The 21,226-nt window shown below is 42.6% G+C and overlaps 1 protein-coding gene across 13 annotated transcripts in view; it reads right to left on the bottom strand.

Annotated features, from left to right (window-relative positions):
* clasp1a (cytoplasmic linker associated protein 1a) overlaps window positions 1-21,226 on the bottom strand; it is a 131,429-nt gene that overhangs the window by 58,796 nt on the left and 51,407 nt on the right. For 12 of the 13 annotated variants that reach the window (XM_060929746.1, XM_060929734.1, XM_060929738.1 and 9 more), the window contains exons 4-8: window positions 19,533-19,636; window positions 14,253-14,344; window positions 11,903-11,978; window positions 11,226-11,323; window positions 6,591-6,661 (exon numbers count right to left, since the gene is read on the bottom strand). In XM_060929746.1, coding sequence (XP_060785729.1) covers window positions 6,591-6,661; window positions 11,226-11,323; window positions 11,903-11,978; window positions 14,253-14,344; window positions 19,533-19,636 — 441 coding nt within the window. Of the gene's footprint in view, window positions 1-4,089; window positions 4,189-6,590; window positions 6,662-11,225; window positions 11,324-11,902; window positions 11,979-14,252; window positions 14,345-19,532; window positions 19,637-21,226 lie in introns of those variants that run through there. The other variant, XM_060929745.1, reaches the window with a different exon arrangement.

The following is a 21,226-nucleotide window of genomic DNA, read 5'->3' as shown; positions in this document are numbered from 1 at the left end:
ATTGTGGTGGAAACCCACGCAGACACGGGGAGAACATGCAAACTCCACATGGAAAGGCCCTCGCCGGCCGCTGGGTTTGAACCCGGAACCTTCTTGCTGTGACGCGACCGTGCTAACCACTACACCACCGTGCCGCCATAATATGACCTTGTGTCAGGCAGACTGGGGTACAATTTGATACCATTGATCACTCCATTCTTCTGGATAGACTAGAAAATGTTGGGGGAGTTAAGGGAACGGCCCTCTCCTGGCTCAGCTCTTATTTAACTGATCGCCATCAGTATGCTGATACAAATGGTGATATTTCTAGACATACTGAGGTAAAAGTTTGGTGTTCCACAAGGTTCTGTCTTGGGTCCACTGCTTTTTTCTTTATAATACATGTCTCTGGGTGATATTATTCGTAAACATTGTATTAGTTTCCACTGTTATGCTGATGACACACAGTTGTATGTTTCTGCAAAACCTGATGAGAGACACCAGCTTAACAGAATTGAGGAATGTGTAAAGGACATTAGACACTGGATGCTTATTAACTTCCTTCTGCTTAACTCTGACAAGAAAGAAGTACTTGTACTACATGCAGCTAGAAGTCAGTCTTCTGATTACACAGTAACTCTGGATGGCCTTTCTGTTTCTTCACGTGCAGCAGTAAAACACCTCGGGGTGATTATTGACCCTAGTCTTTCATTCAAAACTCACACTGATAACATTACCTGGATAGCTTTCTTTCATCTCAGAAATATTGCTAAGATAAGAAATTTAATGTCACTACACGGAAAAACTAGTTCATGCTTTCGTTACCTCCAGGTTGGATTATTGTAATGCCTTACTGTCTGGATGTTCCAATAAGTGCATAAACAAGCTCCAGTTAGTTCAAAATGCAGCAGCAAGAGTCCTTACTAGAACTAGAAAATATGACCACATCACCCCTGTCTTATCCACACTGCATTGGCTCCCAATCAAGTTTTATATTGATTTAAAGGTCAATAGTAGTACTTTATAAGCACTGAATGGTCTCGCACCACAGTACCTGAGTGAACTTCTGCTCCTCCATGACCCGCCACGCCTACTTAGATCAAAAGGTGCAGGCTATCTGCTGGTACCTCGTATAGTGAAGGCTACATCAGGGGGCAGAGCCTTTTCTTACAAAGCCCCACAGTTATGGAACAGCCTTCCAAGTAGTGTTCGGGAATCAGACAGTCTCGTTAAGTCTAGGCTGAAAACATCTGTTTAGTCAAGCCTTTTGTTAATGGTGTTTATGAGGTATAAGGTGTAGATCTGGAGGGTCCTCAGACAGAGTGTTTTGTAAACTGGGACGTATGGATGCTGTCAGTCCCACACTCGCTTGCTCACTCAAGTTTGTTGACGGTGTAGTGGCTGGCTGCTTTATGTCCCGGGGCTCCTCATGACTGTGTTACCTTCTGGCTCTCCCCTTTTAGTTATGCTGTCATAGTTGCCGCAGTCCCTGCTTGTACTCAGTGCAATATGTATACTGTACCTACTTATTCAGGTGGCATTGGGCATACCTAACAACCTGTGCTTTCTCTCTCTTCTCCCCCCCACCCCCCCCAATCTGTCCCTCTGAGTTACATGTCGGTCCTGGGATCGAGATGCTGACCTCTTCTGCTCCTCAGACCTGCCTGATCCATCCTGGTGCCCTGTGTCTGGTTGGAGTCTCATCGCATCGCTCCTGTGGAGGGCGGCCCCATGTGGACAGTTCGGGGTCGCGCCTGCAGGACGCTCCAGACTCTTGCAGTGGTGCTTTTGTGGCTGGGGACTGCAGTTGACTTGCAGACTTTGGGACTACGGTTGTCATGAACGGTTTTGCGCTCGGGTTTCCGTCGGTGGGGGGTTTATAGCATCAACGAAGCTGACTTTATGTTAGGACTGTTAATGTTATAGTCATGTTGTCTGTTGTTGCCCAGATGGGGAGGAGTTCCCTTTTGAGTCTGGTTCCTCTCGAGGTTTCTTCCTCATGTCATCTGAGGGAGTTTTTCCTTGCCACCGTTGCCACAGGCTTGCTCATTGGGGATAGATTGGGGATAAAATTAGCTCATATTTTAAAGTCGTTCAAATTCTGTAAAGCTGCTTTGCGACAATGTTTATTGTTAAAAGCGCTATACAAATAAACTTGACTTGACACTCGCATCCTCCATTTTTCTCTCCCATTTCAAATTTATATCCCATAATGCCTTGCGCAAACAGGGAAAGTCCACCACGTGATGCATGACATAGTATCTTGAATTGCATCATGGTGAAGCAGGAAAAAATAGCGGAGAATTTCGGGCCATATGACCCTAAATTAATTTTTTTTTCAATAAAATTGGAAGTCTGTGATTCAAATTCAGTAGCTTTTGGTCCACTAAATAAAAATAACTGGGTGTCAGGGAAAATTCTTTTTATGACCTACACTTGAAAAATCTGAAAGGCAGTCTACCTTTAACTGCAGACTTGATTACTTATTGTTTGCCTCTGGTGGGAAGAAGAGCACATGGCTCTGATTTTTTTTTTGCAGACTCATGGTCACTGAAGGCAGGGGACACAAACTTACCTCATTAGATGCGAAAGCTCATAGTAAAAGCTCGTGACAACAGGGTTGCAGTGTCGGACACCATCACGGGCAGAATACAAGTTTGCATAAAATAATTAGCTGCTCATCATTGATGCAGCTCAAACACTTCACACCTTCTTGCGCAGCTTTAAATCAAATCCAAGTCCAGAAGAAGAACATTGCCAGGTTCAAGTGAAACTTACTACAAACCATTTTGCAGTATAAGACAAGAGTTGTGTGCTAAAAAGTAAGGCTTGATCTAAAATAAACCTGAATTGTTGGTACATTAACAACTTTGATTATTTGTCAAATATAGTGACTCAATATATGTAGTAAAACCATTATGTTATCTTGTCTTCCATTCAGACAAATGGGGAGGGGGAAATTGCAAAAACTGAAGGTTCAGAACACTGCAATGTTGAAGTAAAGGTAGTAAAGGTCTTCTGTTTCATTTCAAGCATCACAAATCATTAAACAATCTGGTAATACAGCAGCAAATTAGTAGTCTGGTTAACACCAGACCATATCACAAGTGAAATATGGTCTGGAATCCGCCTATTGAATTTCTCGTAGGGGAGGTGTGGTTTACGATTGTCAACGGCCGTTTATTGGACGTTGCGAATGTTTATCATTTGGCGTATACGTAGCCCATGGCCAATCATGGCAGTTGTACCCGGTGACGTAGTTAGAGCGATGAAGAAGACGAAGAGGCGAAGAAAGACTGAAACGCCAAACGCTGTTCTTTTTTTAAAACAAACTTTCGCTCTAAACTATTCAGAACAGTGTCTAAAGCTTGATCGAAAGTTTGGTTCGTATCGCTCGCCGCCATGTTAAATGTGATCCGTAAACAGTCCCAAATAAACTACAAGCTTCCGTTTGTCGAGTAGTACGCGTCACCGTCTTTCCACCCCTCCCCACTCTCTGATTGGCTCCCTAACTCAGGCGAGCCTTTAGACCATAGTTTCCATGCTGTCTTTTCAGATCGGAACGATTGTGCAAAGCAGCATGGGATTTCCCAGGCTAGCAAATTAGCACTTGTGTGTACACACACACACACAGAGAGAACTTTTCAAATTTTCAGTAAAGGATAATCATAAAATGTTAACGTCATCCAGAATGGCCTTAATATTTACACACAGCTGATAATAGGAGATAAACACTTTCTTGCACAAATTTCCTGACATGTCCTTCGGGATCAAATAAGTTTTCTGATTCGGATTCAAATAACCCCTTGCTGAATTATAAAATGTTGTCTGGATTTAAATTTCAGGTTCACCGAGTTCTCTAATATCTATTACACAGCACTTCCTGGAGTGAACTATTATTCCTCATTTTCCTTCATTGTGCCTGCAGGAGAATGAGAGTTCAGAGTTACCCTCACTAAAGAGAAAGTCTGCCATGAAAAATAAACGTCTTAACATGGTCACCAAAACAACAACCACCACCCCATCCTCCACAACACAACTACACACACTTACAATAAGTGCAAATACCTGATATCAGTGCACATGAAATTTCACTGTTCAAATCCTTACCTTCCCCTGTAGTCATAATGCAAGAGTCTTTTTCACTCATAAAACAAGCAGACAGACGGTAAAGAAAACGAGGCTCAGGCTCTCAGAGTTTCTCTCTGGTGTCCTGTCTCTCTCCCTCCCTTTCCTTCCTTTCGCTCTGGTCTTGTGACTGTACAGAAGACAAAAGCCACCCCCCACTATGCTAACAAAAAGCTAAAGCTGCATTTGCGTGCGCTAGAAATGTATCTAAACAGCCATTATCTTCTGTGCTCATGAGCTTACTTTCTATGTCACTGAACACATACCACTCATTCCTCCATAAAAATGTCCCAGGCCGAGAAAAGCAGAGCCAGCATCAAATACAAAGAGTGAAAGTGAATTCAAAATGAAAACTAACTGTAGAAGGAATCGTTGGATATTCCTAATTACTTTCCTAAATAATAGTTACAACCTACACTCCCCTAACACTTTATTAGGAACACCTGTATACCTACTCATGATTGGTGGTGCCAGACAGGCTGGTTTGAGTGTAACTGCTGATATCCTGGGATTTTCAGGGGCATTGAGTTTACTCAGAATGGTGCAATAAGGATAAACATCCAGGGAGCAGCTGTTCTGTGGACGGAAGCGCTTTGTTGATGAGAGAGGTCAGTGCAGAATGGGCAGACTGGTTCAAGCAGACAGAAAGGCTACAGTAATTCAGATGACCACTCTGTACAGTTATGGTGAGCAGGAAAGCGTCTCTAAATGCACATCAAAAGTTGAAGCTGATGGGCTACAACAGCAGATGACCTGTCAGATTCCACTTCTGTCCGCCAAGAAAAGAAAGCCAAGCCTGCAGCAGGTACAGGCTCACCAACCCTGAGTCTGTGCTGAGGCACACAAATGGCAGAGTAAGAATTTCACACCAACAGCAGAAATCCATAGACCCACTGTGACTCGTGTCAAAAGTCCAGGCTGGTGGAGGTGGTGTAATGGTGTAGAGAATGTTTTCTGACACACTTTAGGCCTATTCATACCAATCATCCGTCGTTTGAATCCTGTTTGGGTCCTGTTGCTGACCATGTGCATCTCTTCATGGCCATAATCAAATAATCTTCTAGTTGCTCCTTCCAGTATGATAATGCACCATGTCACGAAGCAAAAATTCTTTCAAACTAGTTTCATGAACATGACCGTGAGGTCAGTTTCCCCCCACAGTTCAAAAGACATGCGGTGAGGTTAATATGGGACGGCCTTGGGCTGAGGTGCCCTTGAGCGAGGCATCTAACTCCCAACTGCTCCCTGGGTGCTGTTAGCATGGCTGCCCACTGCTCTGGGTGTGTGCGCGCGCTCATTGCTCACGTGTGTTTTTGCTGCTTCAGATGGGTTAAATGCAGAGAGGAATTTCACAAGTGTGTGATGAATAAAGTTGTGCTTTCTTTCTTTACTGGCCTTCCCAATCACTAGATCTAAAGCCAACAGAACACCTTTGGGATGTGGGAGAACTGTGGTAGAATTACTGAAATGTTGCCAAGACTTGGGAAAGAGAGTGTGTCGATAACATTTAATAAGAAAGCAAAACAGAAAAACGTTAGAACATTTGTTGAAAATTCCACAATGGACCAAGCAAGTTCACTTTTTGTTGTCTACAGAAATGAATTTTATACTGTTCATGCGGTGAAGTGGAGATCACTTAACTCAGCACTAAGAGACCTGAATCTGTCCTTCAGAGCCCTGTGCACGCTGACCTCCTGCAAGCAAGCTCATGCTGAACAGCCTGCAAGCTTGGAGCAAAGCCATCAACTTGTACACAGAGATATACACACACGAGACCTGGGGGTTCGGACATTGAGTGTGGCAAATAAAGAACAAAATTTATAAAAGGAAAAAATGAATAGGTTTCACGGTGCCTGTCAGACACAAATTATATTTTCAAACAGTCTGTTGTAATGAAAAGGTTCAGAGAATCAGCTTTAAATAAGATCGAAAAAAATGGCTAACTAGCTTCGGGAATAAAGAGGAACACAACTAGAGACGTGTGCAGGTCTGAGCTCAACCTTTGTCTGATTGGGAGATAGAAGCTACAGTATATAAACAGAAAAAAAAAAACAGCCTGCTCAGAAACGCATTGACTCCAGGATTCAAACTGATGTTGCAAAACCTGTTCCTTTCCAGCCACGGAGGATTATACTGCAAACTGAGTTTGTGTCACATGGCACTTACATGGTCAGTATGCAGTGGCACCACACTGCAACTGCGGAATCGCTACCTGAGGCTGGCACGCCAATTCCATTCTTAAACGCGCTCGAACTCGGTAAAACATACACATACAGACAGGTGCCTCTATAGGCTTCAGCCAAAAAGCAAGAGCAACTTTTCAGTTATCTCCCAATGTTGAGGTTCCTTTTCATTAACCTGTATAATGGCCAAGATTGAAAAGTTTAGATGCAACTTTGAACTATAAACCGCCAAAACTTCAAAGATATAACATTCTGTAATTAACTAACTCATTGCTTGTCAAATACAAATTCCAACCTTACCTGACCCAGAAGAGAGGATCATGTTTCCAGATCTTTGGACTTCATCAAATCTGGCGAAAATTACATTCAGCCTGAAAAAGAAAGAAAAAAAAATAAATAGTACAAGGAGTAGGTTGAGATTAACTAGTTTTGTAAAGCAAGCCAGAAAATAAACATAAAATTCATATAAAAACACCCTCAAGTATTTTTACCCTAAAAAGTTGAATTCTCAAATAAAACGTACACTGACAAATGTTATGAAGAGTTAATGCGCACATCAAAAACCTGTTTTTCAGAGTAATAACCTCACATTCTCAGACCAGTGTCCATATGACTGTAGGCTGCTGTCTGGGATGTTGAATAAACATGTGAAAGAGGACAGACCACAGCAACAAGAACAAAGAAACTAATTTCAGCTTCCAGCATAAACCCTATCCTTTTAGAACACTACTGATATACATACATGTGTAGCTCGCCTGGTTGAGTCACACATACATTCCCAAAGGATTTGTGCATTAGAACTATTCTAGTCTCAGTAAAATATAGAGAGAGATATAGTGATAAAGGAAATACTTTAGTTAACAAGCTTTTGTAACAGCAGACCAGACTGAATTTACAACATCTGGGGATATTTTCCAAAATGCAATAAAAACAAAAATCCGATTTGTTCATTCGCGTTAACCTTTATTTAACTGACAAAAGTACAAAGACAAGAGTTTCAACAGTTTTAACTGACCAACTTAATTGTATTTTGTAAATATATTTTATGCATACAAAATATTACATTCTCTATGGGGTTCAGGTCAGGTGAGTTGGCTGGCCAATCAAGCACAGTAATCTCGTCAGCAAACCATTTGGCAGTAGTTTTGGTACTGTGGGCAGGTGCCAAGTCCTGCTGGAAAAGGAAATCGGCAACTCCATAAAGCTTGTCAGCATATGGAAACATGAAGTGCTCTAAAATCTCCTGGTAAACGACTGCATTGACTTTGGACTTGATGAAACATAGTGGACCAACACCAATAGAGGACATGGAACCCCAAATCATCACAGACTGCGGAAACTTCACACTGGACTTCAAACACCTTGGATTCTGTTCCTCTCCACTCTTCCTCCAGACTCTTGGACCTTGATTTCCAAATGAAATGCAAAATTTACTTTCATCTGAAAAGAGGAATTTGGACCACCAACAGTTCAGTTCTTTCTCTCCTTAGCCCAGGTAAGACACTTCTGACATCGTCTCTGGTTCAGGAGCGGCTTGATATTAGGAACGTGACCGTTGTAGCCCCTCTCCTGAAAACGTCAGTGCGTGGTGGCTCTTGATGCACTGACACCAGCCTCAGTGCACTCTCTGTGATACTCTCCTAAGTTCCTGAATCGACTTTTCTTGACAATCCTCTCAAGGCTGTGGTCATCCCTGTTGCTTGTGCACCTTTTCAGCAATGACCTTCTGTGGCTTCCCCTCCTTATGAAGGGTGTCAGTGATCGTCTTCTGGACAACTGTTAAGTCAACAGTCTTCCCTGTGATTGTGGTCGCATGTACTGAATTAGACCGAGAGATGCACGGTATATACTGTTTTTACTCAAACTCCAAATTAAATATTCTAATATTCTGAGGGTTTTTTTGCACTGTAGGCCATAATTATCAAAATTAAAATAGAAAAATGCTTGAAACATTTTAATTTACGTGTAACGAGTCCAGAATATATTAAATTTTCCACTTTAAATAACTGATGGAAAATATTGAACTTTTTCATAGTCTAATTGCTTGAGATGCACTGTGTGCGCATGCGTGCATATATATCAAATAAAAAAATATATATATCAAAGTCCTTCCCACGCCATGTGGCGCATAGGGCAGCGCCGATCTCCGTTTCCGTAGCCCTTGGCCTCTCGCCTATTACATAGCTAGGGTTACAGTGGGGGGCTGGTCCCCTGGTAACTGCAAGAGTTTGACTCCACACTCACATCTGTATTGCAGCATGCCTTGCCAGGCGGCAGTGGGTACAGTTTTCATGATGGCCTTTGGTATGACCCGATCGAGACGTGGACATGCTAACCACGAGGCCAACTCGCTTTGTCATATTTTTTTTTTATATATATATATATATATATATATATATATATATATATATACACACACATACATACATATACATACACACACACACACACACATACATGTCTCAGAAACTGGTCTCTCATTTGGGACATTATGGTCAAAAAATACATTTAATTTTACTTTTTTTTTTTGCATTTACCCAACACTCAATGTTTCTTTTGTCATGTTTAATAAGAATATAGTATCTTGCTTTATCTGGCCTCCACTGTGGAATTTTTTTTTTGATTACAATTCAAATGCTTTTGTAAAATTGATTTACATATAAAATAACTACATCATGAAGAATTAAAGCCCCTCCTTCACAGAGGAGTGAAAATATTGAATAAATTTCCTCTTTTTGATTGCTTGGGTTAAAAATGCCAAGTTATGATGACTGAATTGATTTATTCACTTAAATATGAATAATATATGATACATTTTGGGTATCTGATATGGCGAAATAGGACACAATGGAAAAATCAAGAACACACCGGAAAGATGAGAATAATGGCGGTGGTAAAAGAACAGCGACTGTACCGGCTGAAGGTCGCGCGGGTCTCTGCTGCGGCGCGCGAGCAACAGGACATCACTACCGCACCGGACAGAGTGCGAGGCGGGGGCGGGGCAAAATGACTGGCCGTAGATTCTATCACAAGTTTGATCTAAATTGACCATGTTTGCAATATATTGGCCAAAAATACGCAAACACTATGAAATATGAAAGTAAGATGAAAAAGAAACATTCTATTGCCTTATACTGCAAGACTAAAACAAAAAACTGTCAACTCCCCTTTTCAGTGATGACATCCGAACAGATCACTTGTCTAACAGAGACCGCAAATGGAAGCACGATCAACTTCTAACTGCCGGAGTGGAAAATTCCATTCTACACATGGAAATTGTTAATGTATGTCCTTCCCCGCACACAAATAACACGCTACGGTAAAAAATAGACCACAACTCATTTTATAGCTCAGAAATTCATACAAGACCAGCTACCATCGTAACATATTCGGTAAGAAACATATTCTATACCTAACTTTCAGCTTTCGTTTTAAAAAACAAAATCACAGATTTATAACTAAATTTTTATATGGCGTAGTAATTTTAAGTTACTACTTTTGGTGAGGTAGTGACCTTGAACCTGAGGCTTTCCGTTTAGATCAAAACACATGATCGTATTGGTTTTGGGTATGCAGAAAATGAAGTTACAACGGTGATCAAATATTTTGCATGATGTTTTGATTATTCTGTGAGCGCACCAATCCTTAGGTGGATAAAGTTACAACTTAAAATGCAATTAGTGATAACTGTAGACTTTTCAGTGGCCTACAACCTTTTTAAGGGAATGCGATGTAGTCAACCATTTATCATGTCCCAGATCAAGCCGCCATTTTTCCACAAATTTGCAGAATTTTCCTAGCCTAGCAAACTAGACCCACCCGCCTAGCGGCCAAAAATATTTTTTGCCTGCAAGTGGGTCTAGCCTCGCACCATATAAACAAAAACACCCCGGGCATCAAATCGTGCCCGCCAATCACAACGCAAGGTTTTTGTTTGGATTCTTTGGGCGGGCTTTTGCAGGAGTGACGACAAAGCTGCGCGACGCTGGAGAAAGCACAACAGGAAAGATGGCTACGGCTAGTGAACAGCGCGCGTTTGACTCCGCTTTGGAATCAGTTTTAGAAGAATTAGACTTGGAGTTTTCGTTGAAACATGAGCAGGAAGAGGCTCTCCGCTCATTCCTTTTCAAGAAGGACGTTTTCGCTGTTTTGCCGACCGGCTATGGCAAAAGTCTGATCTACCAGCTGGCTCCGCTCGTAGCCAAAAGGATGGGGCTAGTTTATTAATTCTTCGTACTGCACAAACAGCTTTGAAACATTACTTTTTGATTGTTTCTTATTTTCCTGTTATTTTAAATTTAAGGGAAATTATTTCACCAAACACCACTAAATAAAAACTCTCAAAAACAGTTTAAGCAAACCCTTGAAAAACACTTGAAAAAAATAAGTGTATATGTTAAGTATGTGGTACAGACTCCGAAATTGTGGTCATTATCTCCAAACTTCTTAATATCTAGAACCTGTTTATTAATTAATACGCATTTTGAAAAATTATTTATTTCAAGGCCTCCCCCACTGCTTTCTGTCGCTCTGACTACGTCACAGTCACTGTTGCGCTGATTGGTCAGAGCGTTGGCCTATACGCATAGAGACAGTTTGAAAGACAGCGGGTTGTTCCTCCTACCCCCTTCAGAAATGTCTACGGATCGAGGCCAAACTAAATATTCACATTTAGTCTGGCTTGCCAGGCTAGAATTTTCCCCAAATTCTGAATATTCACATCAAAAGATTTAGTTTTATCTGTATTATTTCTTTCATCATTTTATTTCAAAGTAAAACCAACATCACCATTCAAAACTGTATAGTTTATTGACTGAGTATATTTAGTGGGGGACCCCCACAGTACCCAGTTTCTGAGACAGACCCAGACAGACAGACAGACAGACAGACAGACAGACAGACAGACAGATAGATATGAGAGAGAGAGTCTCTCACCGTGATTGTGGTAATCCTTTCTTGCTGAGGTCCACTCTAACCCTTTCTCCAACATGTCTGTATATTTCCACAAGGCAATTCATGGCACTGTCCCTCACCTGGTAAGAAATGGGATAGGATTTAAACCCACACAAATGCACATATGGATACACACAAACTTATGTTTATACTCTAAAAATATAGAATATGCTATGTGAATTCACAATGAACTTAAATTTTTTTTGGTGGCATTAGAAATCTTAATTATTAATTCTAAGAATTAAGAAATAAGTATTCATTTTCATCAATTACAAAAAAACTCTAAACATACACGTCTACAAATCAGGCAAAAATAAGCACAAGGGCAGAGGGAACATTAGGGTTTCAAGATTTCAGTTACATGAAGTAATATTTTAGTTTCATTAATCTAATTGTATTTGTTCCTACATAAAACAAATGGATTATGACACTACACTTCAAAACAAATTATGTGAGCATTTTCTGAATACCTCCACAAGGGGATCCCCTAGCTCAAAGAAAGAAGTCAAATTTCTCTATTTGGTAACAAAGTAAATCTGTGAAATTTATTTTCTTTTAGCATCATACAAGGTACATTAAGTGAACCGATATAACATTTAATACTATATTAAAGCTTTTTATTTTTTAAAACTAGTATACCAACAATAAAGGGTTCAAACCTGACTTGTGGGGTCTCCCAGCAGATTACATATATGTGGTACAATTTTGTTTAGAGTTAAACCCTGGGCACCATACCTAAAACAAAAAGAAGCCAATCAGAAAGGAATACATTCAGTGCATCACGGAGGACAGAGCTCCTGAGAAATGGCACATCTCATCTCATCTCATTATCTCTAGCCGCTTTATCCTTCTACAGGGTCGCAGGCAAGCTGCAGCCTATCCCAGCTGACTACGGGCGAAAGGCGGGGTACACCCTGGACAAGTCGCCAGGTCATCACAGGGCTGACACATAGACACAGACAACCATTCACACTCACATTCACACCTACGGTCAATTTAGAGTCACCAGTTAACCTAACCTGCATGCAGGGCTCGAAATTAACTTTTTTTCTTTGTGTCCCCCAGTGGTCCCGAATTCTGTGTTGTATTGTCCCGAATGGAAGCAATAGTGTCCCCATTTTTTTCCTCTCTGAAATAACCAGTGGTTAATCATATGAAGTTACTATTATATTTGTAACTATGCGATTTTGAACCCTTTATATCATTTTTACAATAAGTCACAAGACACAAGCGACACATGTCCTATACATCATCTACTTCAAAATTACAGTTATTGCATTTTCAGTTTATTAAACTTTGGCGATCTCACTGTATGAATAGATACCCGTTTATTTAAAGGGGCCAACTAGCTCATTCAGAAAATGTTTCAACTCACTACATCTGCAGTACACTTTAGTTGAAAATAAGACCCCTTTTATGTTCATTTCATCTACTTATACCTTGAATATCTGTTGGCACTTATAAGGCCACTTTATGAACTTTCCGTTATCCATTTTTATGAACTTTCCGTTATCCATTTTTATGAACTTTCCGTTATCCATTTTTATGAACTTTCGCTGCCGGGTGCAAATGTTAGCAACATCAGCATAGTGCCAGCAGGTCCGAGCCTAGTTGTGCTGCTGACTGATTAAACTTTCTGAACTAGAAAGACACCAAGAAAACTCACTTATTCTGTTGAACGGTATCTTCCGTCAATATCATCCACATCATTCCTGTTGTATTTTATAACGTGTCTAACAGTGTTCATTAAGTTCATTCAGTTGCTAGCGTTGCCTGCAGACCAGGCGATGACACTTTGGATCCTGAAGGTCCCGGAGACGTTATGTCTGGGCTTTCAGTTTCTTCCCCGCGGTCGGTCCGCTTCAACCACTTAAGCATTTTTGTTCTGGCAAGAGTCGGCGCAGCGTGTGCGGTAGCAATTCCATTCCAAGTCCATATAATGCGGACTCCGGCCGAAGATTCTAGAACAGAATGCGCTGCTCTGTAGCCTACGGATGCAGGTGCATCGAAAGTGTAGCTACTAATGTATTTTTCGCTGTTAACGTTTTAAAATTAAAATTGACAAATTAGGTGAATGTCTACGTATGTGTTACGGCTTTGTAAATAATATTAATGTAGAACTTTTTTTTCTAGATCTATTTTTTTCCATTGTCCCGGGATTGTCCCAGATATGATAATTTTGTGTCCCGATGACATTTTTTTATGGTCCCCGGGACGTCGGGACACCGTTAGTTTCGAGCGCTGCCTGCATGTCTTTGGACTGTGGGGGAAACCGGAGCACCCGGAGGAAACCCACGCGGACACGGGGAGAACATGCAAACTCCACACAGAAAGACCCTCGCCGGCCCCGGGGCTCGAACCCAGGACCTTCTTGCTGTGAGGCGACAGCGCTAACCACTACACCACCGTGCCGCCCATGGCACATCTCAAAACACCCAATTCACTTTTTTTTTTTAGAAGAAACCTTTATTCGTCACATGCACACTTCAAGCACAGTGAAATTCATCCTCTGCATTTAACCCATCTGAAGCAGTGAACACACGCGCGCACACACACACACACACAGAGCAGTGGGCAGCCACACCAGAGCGCCCGGGGAGCAGTCAGGGGTCAGGTACCTTGCTCAAGGGCACCTCAGCCCAAGGCATGGACGACTGCCTATGCGTCTCACTGAACAGTCGAATGATATCAGGTGTGAACGGGACCCTGGACACCCTGCTATTCAGTAGTATGTGCTTTTAGCAAAATGTGCACTAACACATGGGACAGGTGCAGGCATCTTTGCATGGATACAATGTACAGCATGTGGATAATTGACAGAAGGCTACATTATTATTTGTAGTTTCAGATTAATATTAAGACTAAAAAGCAGAATTGATAAATCCCTCCAAGACTTGAATTAAACTAGAATATACATTTTTTAAATAAAAATGAGCCCATTTGGCTTAAGAGGTAAACCTGCATATACATGTACTAAAAGAAGAACATTACAGAGAAAGTGTGACCTACGCATTTAATGTTGCAATAAGACAAAGACAGACTCCTTCTCTGGTCCTGTTGTTTTTGTGTTTGAATCCCCCCAGCATTCTGTCCCATACGTACTGCCAAAAAAAAAACACCAAGGTTAACGTTCAGTTATACTATTACAATCAATTATGTAATCATTTCGCTGGAATTAGCATAAATAGTGTAGTGGTCATTTATTTTTGTTAAAACACAAAAATGCAGTGAAACAATGTGTAAAGCTTATGGAAATGTTTTAATGACTGTCAGGCTCATTTGCTGTTGACGTGTAAACAGTGAAGTGTGAAGGTATTGCTCGAACTGATCTAATGTCTCAAAAACTAATCGGGTTGTATTATATCTTGGCTCCTTAATAAAGCTACACATATTCACATAAGATTAAGGACACAGGAGACCTGAAGTAGGGTACATGCTTCTGTATTGAATAACCCGGGAATCTGCATACAGAAAAGTAACAGGCAGACTGCCGTAGGGAGTGGACGGAAAGAACAGTGGGACAAACTTAACCCATCAATACATAACATATCCCTCCCCCTTTACTTTAATGTCCCACATTTAGAAAACAAGCCACTCTCTATTTCAAGGTGTATAACTGGTAACAAATAACAGTAGGCCTATTAATTAAATATTTTCCCTAGCTAGGGAAAGAGGGTAGACTGCCTCAATTCCCAGACTGAACCCTGGGGATTATTGTGCCCCATCGTCGTGGGTCAGTCGCTAGACTAATAGGAGAGTTTATCAGGGGGTCGTCTGTCTCTTTTGGGATAAGTACGACCCACAGGAATGGCACTGGTCTTGCCTTCTGGTTGCGGTGGTGTACTCTGCTCAGGCTCGCCTGTAGGTGGGGGAACCTCCCCATCTACTGGTGGAATCTGGAATTCACCCAGGTGTTGATCTGGGTAGATGTCGAGGTCAGGAACTGAAGATGTTGCAACAGTCGGGTCATTACTGGAACCAGATGCGTGGAGCAGTTGGTCGGTATGACGCCGCCATACGAGGTGGTCACTGGTTTCTACCGTGTATGACACAGGCCCTGTTTTTGCCAAAACAGTCGCTGGTTTCCACTTATCTCCCCTGGCATAGTTCCGAGCAAGAACATGGTCCCCAGCCGTGAAGGTCCGCAGCCGTGCTTTAGCTCTTCTGTCGACCTGGGCTCTCTGCTGACTGTGAACAACCTCTTTAGTCCTCAGAGGTCTCAGAAGATCTAGGCGTGTACGAAGCTGTCTTTTGATTAAGGCTGAGGCTGGAGACACCTTTGTGGTAGCGTGAGGAGTGTTCCGATATGACAGCAGAAAAGCACTGAGGCGCTGGTTAAGTGACCGAGTGCCATGTGTAGACTTGAGAGCTTGCTTCATGGTCTGGACAAATCTTTCAGCCAGCCCATTTGTAGCTGGGTGATATGGTGCAGATTTAATGTGATGAATGCCATTCTCTTCCATAAATGCCTTGAACTCTTCAGACACCAGTTGTGGCCCGTTGTCGCTAACAAGTTGTTGTGGTAAGCCAAAGCGACTGAACATGTTCCGTAGTTCTTCGATCGTTTTCTCTGTGGAGGTGTTCTTCATTACCGCAACCTCTGGCCACTTACTGTGGGCATCTACCACCACTAGAAACATACTGCCCTCTAGTGGCCCTGCAAAGTCTATGTGAACTCTTTGCCATGGCTCTTCTGGCCAGGACCAGGGGTGTAATGGGGCCAGCTGTGGGAGATTTCTCAGTTTCTGACAGTCATGACATGATTTTGCCTTCTCCTCTATAGCTGCATCCAGCCCCGGCCACCAAAAGTAACTTCGTGCAATCTCTTTCATTCGTACCACTCCACCGTGCCCTGAGTGGAGCTCATCGAGCACTTTCCCTCTTAGTGGTGGTGGAATAATGACACGGTACCCCCACAGTAGGCATCCTGCCTGGACTGATAGCTCATTTCTCCTCACCAGATATGGTTTCAGACTGTTGGTCATGATACCCCTCCTTCCTCGGGTGATTATGTCCACCACTTCCGACAGAACCGAGTCAGCCCGAGTGTGTTTCTTCACATGAGCTGATGTTACTGGAGTTGACATCACATCTTTGAAATAAAAGATTTCAGCCGGCTTTGGTTCTGTGTGTGTGACTGACAATGGCAGCCTAGACAGTCCATCCGCATTTCCGTGCAGATCTGCCTTACGGTATTTAATGTCATATTGATGTGCGGACAAAAGTAAAGCCCATCGCTGCATGCGGCTGGCAGCTAACGAAGGGATTCCAGTGTGGGGGCCAAAAATAGAGGTGAGTGGTCGGTGGTCCGTCAGTAAAGTGAATTTTCTGCCAAAGAGATATTGATGGAATTTCTTCACGCCAAATACTATCGCCAATGCTTCCCGTTCAATTTGGGCGTATCTTCCTTCTGCTTGGCTCAAGGTGCGTGACGCAAAAGCGATTGGCCTCTCTTCCCCCGATGGTAATATATGTGACACCACAGCGCCAACACCATAGGGTGACGCATCACAGGCCAACTGAATGGGTAATTTGGGATCAAAATGTATGAGGGCATCCGAGTCGCACAGAGCCATTTTGGCTTCCCTGAATGCTGCCTCACACCTGTCTGTCCATTCCCATGTCTTGGTGTTATTCAGCAGCTCGTGTAATGGCTTGAGCTTATTGGCCAGGTTAGGCACAAATCTTGCATAATATGTGAGAAGGCCCAAAAATGATCTCAGCTGGGTCACGTCTTCCGGGGAGGGCGCTTCCGTGATGGCCTTTACTTTGGATGGCGCTTTGTGCAGTCCGGTACTGTCAATAACATGGCCCAAATATTCAACTGAGGATCTGAAAAATTCACATTTGTTTCGCCGAACTCTCAGGCCATAATCTTCCAGTCTCTGCAATGTAGCTTCCAGGTTCTGTAAGTGTGTCTTGTCATCGACCCCCGTGATGAGAAGATCATCCAAGTAGCATTGGACACCAGGGAGGCCACTCAGGATTTGTTCCATGGCTCTTTGAAACAGGGCTGGAGCAGATGTAATTCCAAAAGGGAGCCTCTTATACCTGTATAGGCCCTTGTGTGTAACTATCGTCAGCAGTTCCTGAGACTCTGGGACAACATGCATCTGGAGGTAAGCCTGACATAAGTCTATCTTACTAAACTTTTGACCTCCAGCCAGACCTGAGAAAATGTCATCGATCAAGGGTAATGGATACTGCTCAGCAGCTAAGACAGGGTTTACAGTGACCTTGAAATCACCACAGATTCTGAGAGACCCGTCTTTTTTTATTACTGGAACAATTGGTGTGGCCCAGTCACTCGTTCTAACTTGTTCCAGTACTCCACTTTCAACCAGCCGGTCTAATTCAGCCTCTACCTTCGGTTTGATTGCATAGGGAACTGGCCTTGCCTTCAGACACTTTGGCATACTTCCTGGTTTTATGGTCAATTTAACTGTTATGTCCTTCATGCTGCCAAGTTCACCATCAAAAACGTTGGAATGCTTCTCCAAAACCTCCCGCAGGGAACCAGTGGTACTATCATTCACCAGTAAAACTTCTTGCCAGTTTACTCTGAGTTCTTCCAGCCAGCTGCGGCCGAATAGAGCTGGGCGGTTTCCTGCAATGATGTACAGGGGTAGGGTCTTTTTTTGTTTGTTGTAACCCACCGTTGCAGTCACAAATCCTAAAACTGGAACAGCCTCCCCAGTATAGGTTCGTAATTTTAATTTTGTTGGTTGGAGGGTAAGGTGTTGCAGCCTTTCTCTGTAAACGGCCTCGGACACCATGGAAAGACGGGAGCCTGTGTCTATTTGCATCCGCACATGATTGTTTTCTACAAGTGGGGTGACCCAGTATCCGTCATCACTGTCCCTGATTGATAGAACACATACTGTCTCATCATCTGACTCATCACCACTTGGTTCCTGTTGGTTGTGTTCCAACTTATTTATGTGTTTCTTTTTATTCCTCCTGAAAGCATTTTTCTTCACCTCAGTAGGCCTATGTTGTCTTTCATTTTTGTTTTTACTTCTACAGACACGTTCTATGTGGCCAGTCTTTCCACAATGTCTGCAGTCTAATTCCCTGCACCAGCATTCTTGTGCATCATGTCCAGTTCTCCCGCACCGATAACAAGGCCTGTCAGTAGAGGATTTGTTTGCTGGTTCAGATGATAGTTTATGCACTTGGGTTGCGGCACTTAATTGCTGTGCATCACGTGTAGCCATTTCCATGGAGGTGCTTAACTCTATGGCCTGTTTTAGTGTCAATTTTGCCTCAGTAAGTAGGCGTTTTTGAATGGACTCACTGCGTAGACCACACACCAGTCTGTCTCGTATTGTGTCATTTAGGACGGACGATCCAAATTCACAGTGTTCAGATAAACGTTTCAGCGCGGCTACAAACTCTGAAATAGATTCACCTTCTTCCTGGTTCCTGTTATGGAATCTGAACCGCTCGGCAATAACGAGCGGTTTGGGGGAATAGTGATCCCCTAAGATCTTCACGATATCTGCGTATGACTTTGTTCCAGGTTTGTGTGGTTGCGTTAAACTGCGTAACAGATTAAATGCTTTCCCTCCCATTACACTCAAAAAGGTTGGCACTTTAACATCATCTGCGATCTTATTAGCGAGAACAAAGTACTCAAACCTCTCTGTGTACGCACTCCACTGTTCAGTGGCGTCATCAAATGGTCCAATATTTCCCAACAGCGCGGCCATTGTCCAGCATTTATTCTTATTTATCCCTTTTTATCGTGCCGTCAACTTCTCTTCTTACGTCCTCCGTCGTTGTTGTCAGAACTTTATTTTCCCTCCCTTTATTATTTTTGGTTTTAATCTTCACCGTCATAGAAGTGTCCACATCCGTCCATTACAATCAGCGCTAGCTGCTGCGTTGAGCCAGAAAACATGAAACGTCCGCGCGAGGGAAAAAAAAGCAAAACAAAACTTCAGAACATATTTTTCTGTGCCACTAACAGAGCGCAGGCACGAATCGTCCTCGTCGCCAGTTATTATATCTTGGCTCCTTAATAAAGCTACACATATTCACATAAGATTAAGGACACAGGAGACCTGAAGTAGGGTACATGCTTCTGTATTGAATAACCCGGGAATCTGCATACAGAAAAGTAACAGGCAGACTGCCGTAGGGAGTGGACGGAAAGAACAGTGGGACAAACTTAACCCATCAATACATAACAGGTTGTAACACAAATCTTTTAACTGAAAAGACGTTGTTACAATTAATATTTGCAAAGAGCTATACCAGTTTCATTACAAAGTCAGTGTAGACTACCTGCGGGTTAGCAGCCTGGTCCATGATCTTCAGCAGCAGTGTCTGATCCTGGTCTCTGACTTGATCTTTGGCATCACCTAATCGATCTATCAAGCTAGGTAAAACTGAGACAGAAGGAAATACAAAAATCACCAACACAACTGAATGTCCAAATTAGTAACTACACATCTGGTGGACATACCCTCATTTGTAAGGTACTCCTGATGTTTTATTTAAAGTGCATATCCTGGACCAATTTAGTGTTTTTTTTATATGAAAGTATGTCCCTTTACACACTCATCCAGAAGGGTAATTTTGCACAAGGCCATCTGTATACAGCAGAAAAAAAAAAAAAACAACAACAAAACGCGTCTGGAAAAATCCCAAGGGAGTCTGGAGCCAGATTGATCCAGATTCGTGACGTCACGTGCGGATCCGCCAGCAGGCTGAGAGACCCTGCATGGATTCAGTGCACAGTCTGTGTAGACCAAGTTTAGCAGCTCACGATTTTGCACTGAAATATGGAATTGTCGCCTGAGCTAAGAGCTTCAGCTTCTAAACCCATGGATTCATGTATCAATGCTCATCTATCTATTGTTACATAAATCATATTTTTTCTAATTACTATTATGCATTTATATATTTCGTCATTTAGAAGAGTACTGGCCTCTGTAGGAGAAAGATTTCATAAGCTACACACATGAAATCGGCTAAGCAGGGTTGTATATACCTTTAGTGTGTTTGACAGGTCCTAAGATCTCAAGCCCTGACACGCATATCCTTTGATACATGTGAAGTAAGTGTATTATCGCCCAGCGCTTTCATGTTGTTTACTTTTGTGTGTCAATAAAGAACATTATCCATGTACCACACAAACACAGGAACACCTAATTTAGAGTATAGTCTTATTTCTTTTTTAAATATATTTTTTGGGCTTTTTTTCACCTTTATTGGATACGACAGTGTAGAGACAGGAAATGAGCGGGAGAGAGAGAGAGACGGGGAGGGATCGGGAAATTACCTCGGGGTGGAATCGAACCCGGGTCCCAGATTTATGGTACGGCGCCTTATCCACCTGAGCCACGACGCCCCAACCAGAGTATAGTCTTATTTCTTACCCTGGCAACAGTCAACTTGTGAATTGCTGATTTTCTTGTTCTTTTTCTTGGCTCTGCTTGGTCCTCGGCTTCGAGGGCCTCAGTGGATGCGGCACTTCGCCTTCTGTCGGGGAGACGAACACGGCTGGCTCCTTTGGTGACGCTGACACAAATGGAGACGGTGTTGCTTTGGGCATTCTAACAGATGGAACTGCGTCTTTTTTCAGATCAAGTTGCTTCTTGAAGCCCATTTCCCACCGCAAATAGTTCTCAAAAAGTTGTCGGGCTTTATGAAGTGAGCCCTGCATACGATGCTGTGGTCTGGTGCATGTTGCCAGTTTTTCCGGGAGCCTCGCACGAAGCGCTCCCATTTCTCTCTCATTGTCTGGTCTTTTGGAAAACGATGAGTACTAATCCCATCAAGATTGGTGCTGCTACACCCTCCTATGATACATCTGTTAACCATTTTAATAATTACGTGATAATGTTGAAGAAACTTGCAGAAAACCATCAGGTCGTTGTCTCATAAACAAACCAGCGCTGACGTAGGATTCAGAAGGAGGCGTCCCGCACGCGACGTCACGAAAATCAATGTTTCCCGGGAAATCCAAATGCCAA

The sequence above is a fragment of the Neoarius graeffei genome, chromosome 9 (genome assembly GCF_027579695.1).
Source record: "Neoarius graeffei isolate fNeoGra1 chromosome 9, fNeoGra1.pri, whole genome shotgun sequence".
NCBI classification, from domain to species: Eukaryota; Metazoa; Chordata; class Actinopteri; order Siluriformes; family Ariidae; genus Neoarius; species Neoarius graeffei.
Note: the sequence above shows the minus strand (reverse complement) of the source record. Positions and strands in the feature narration are given on the sequence as shown.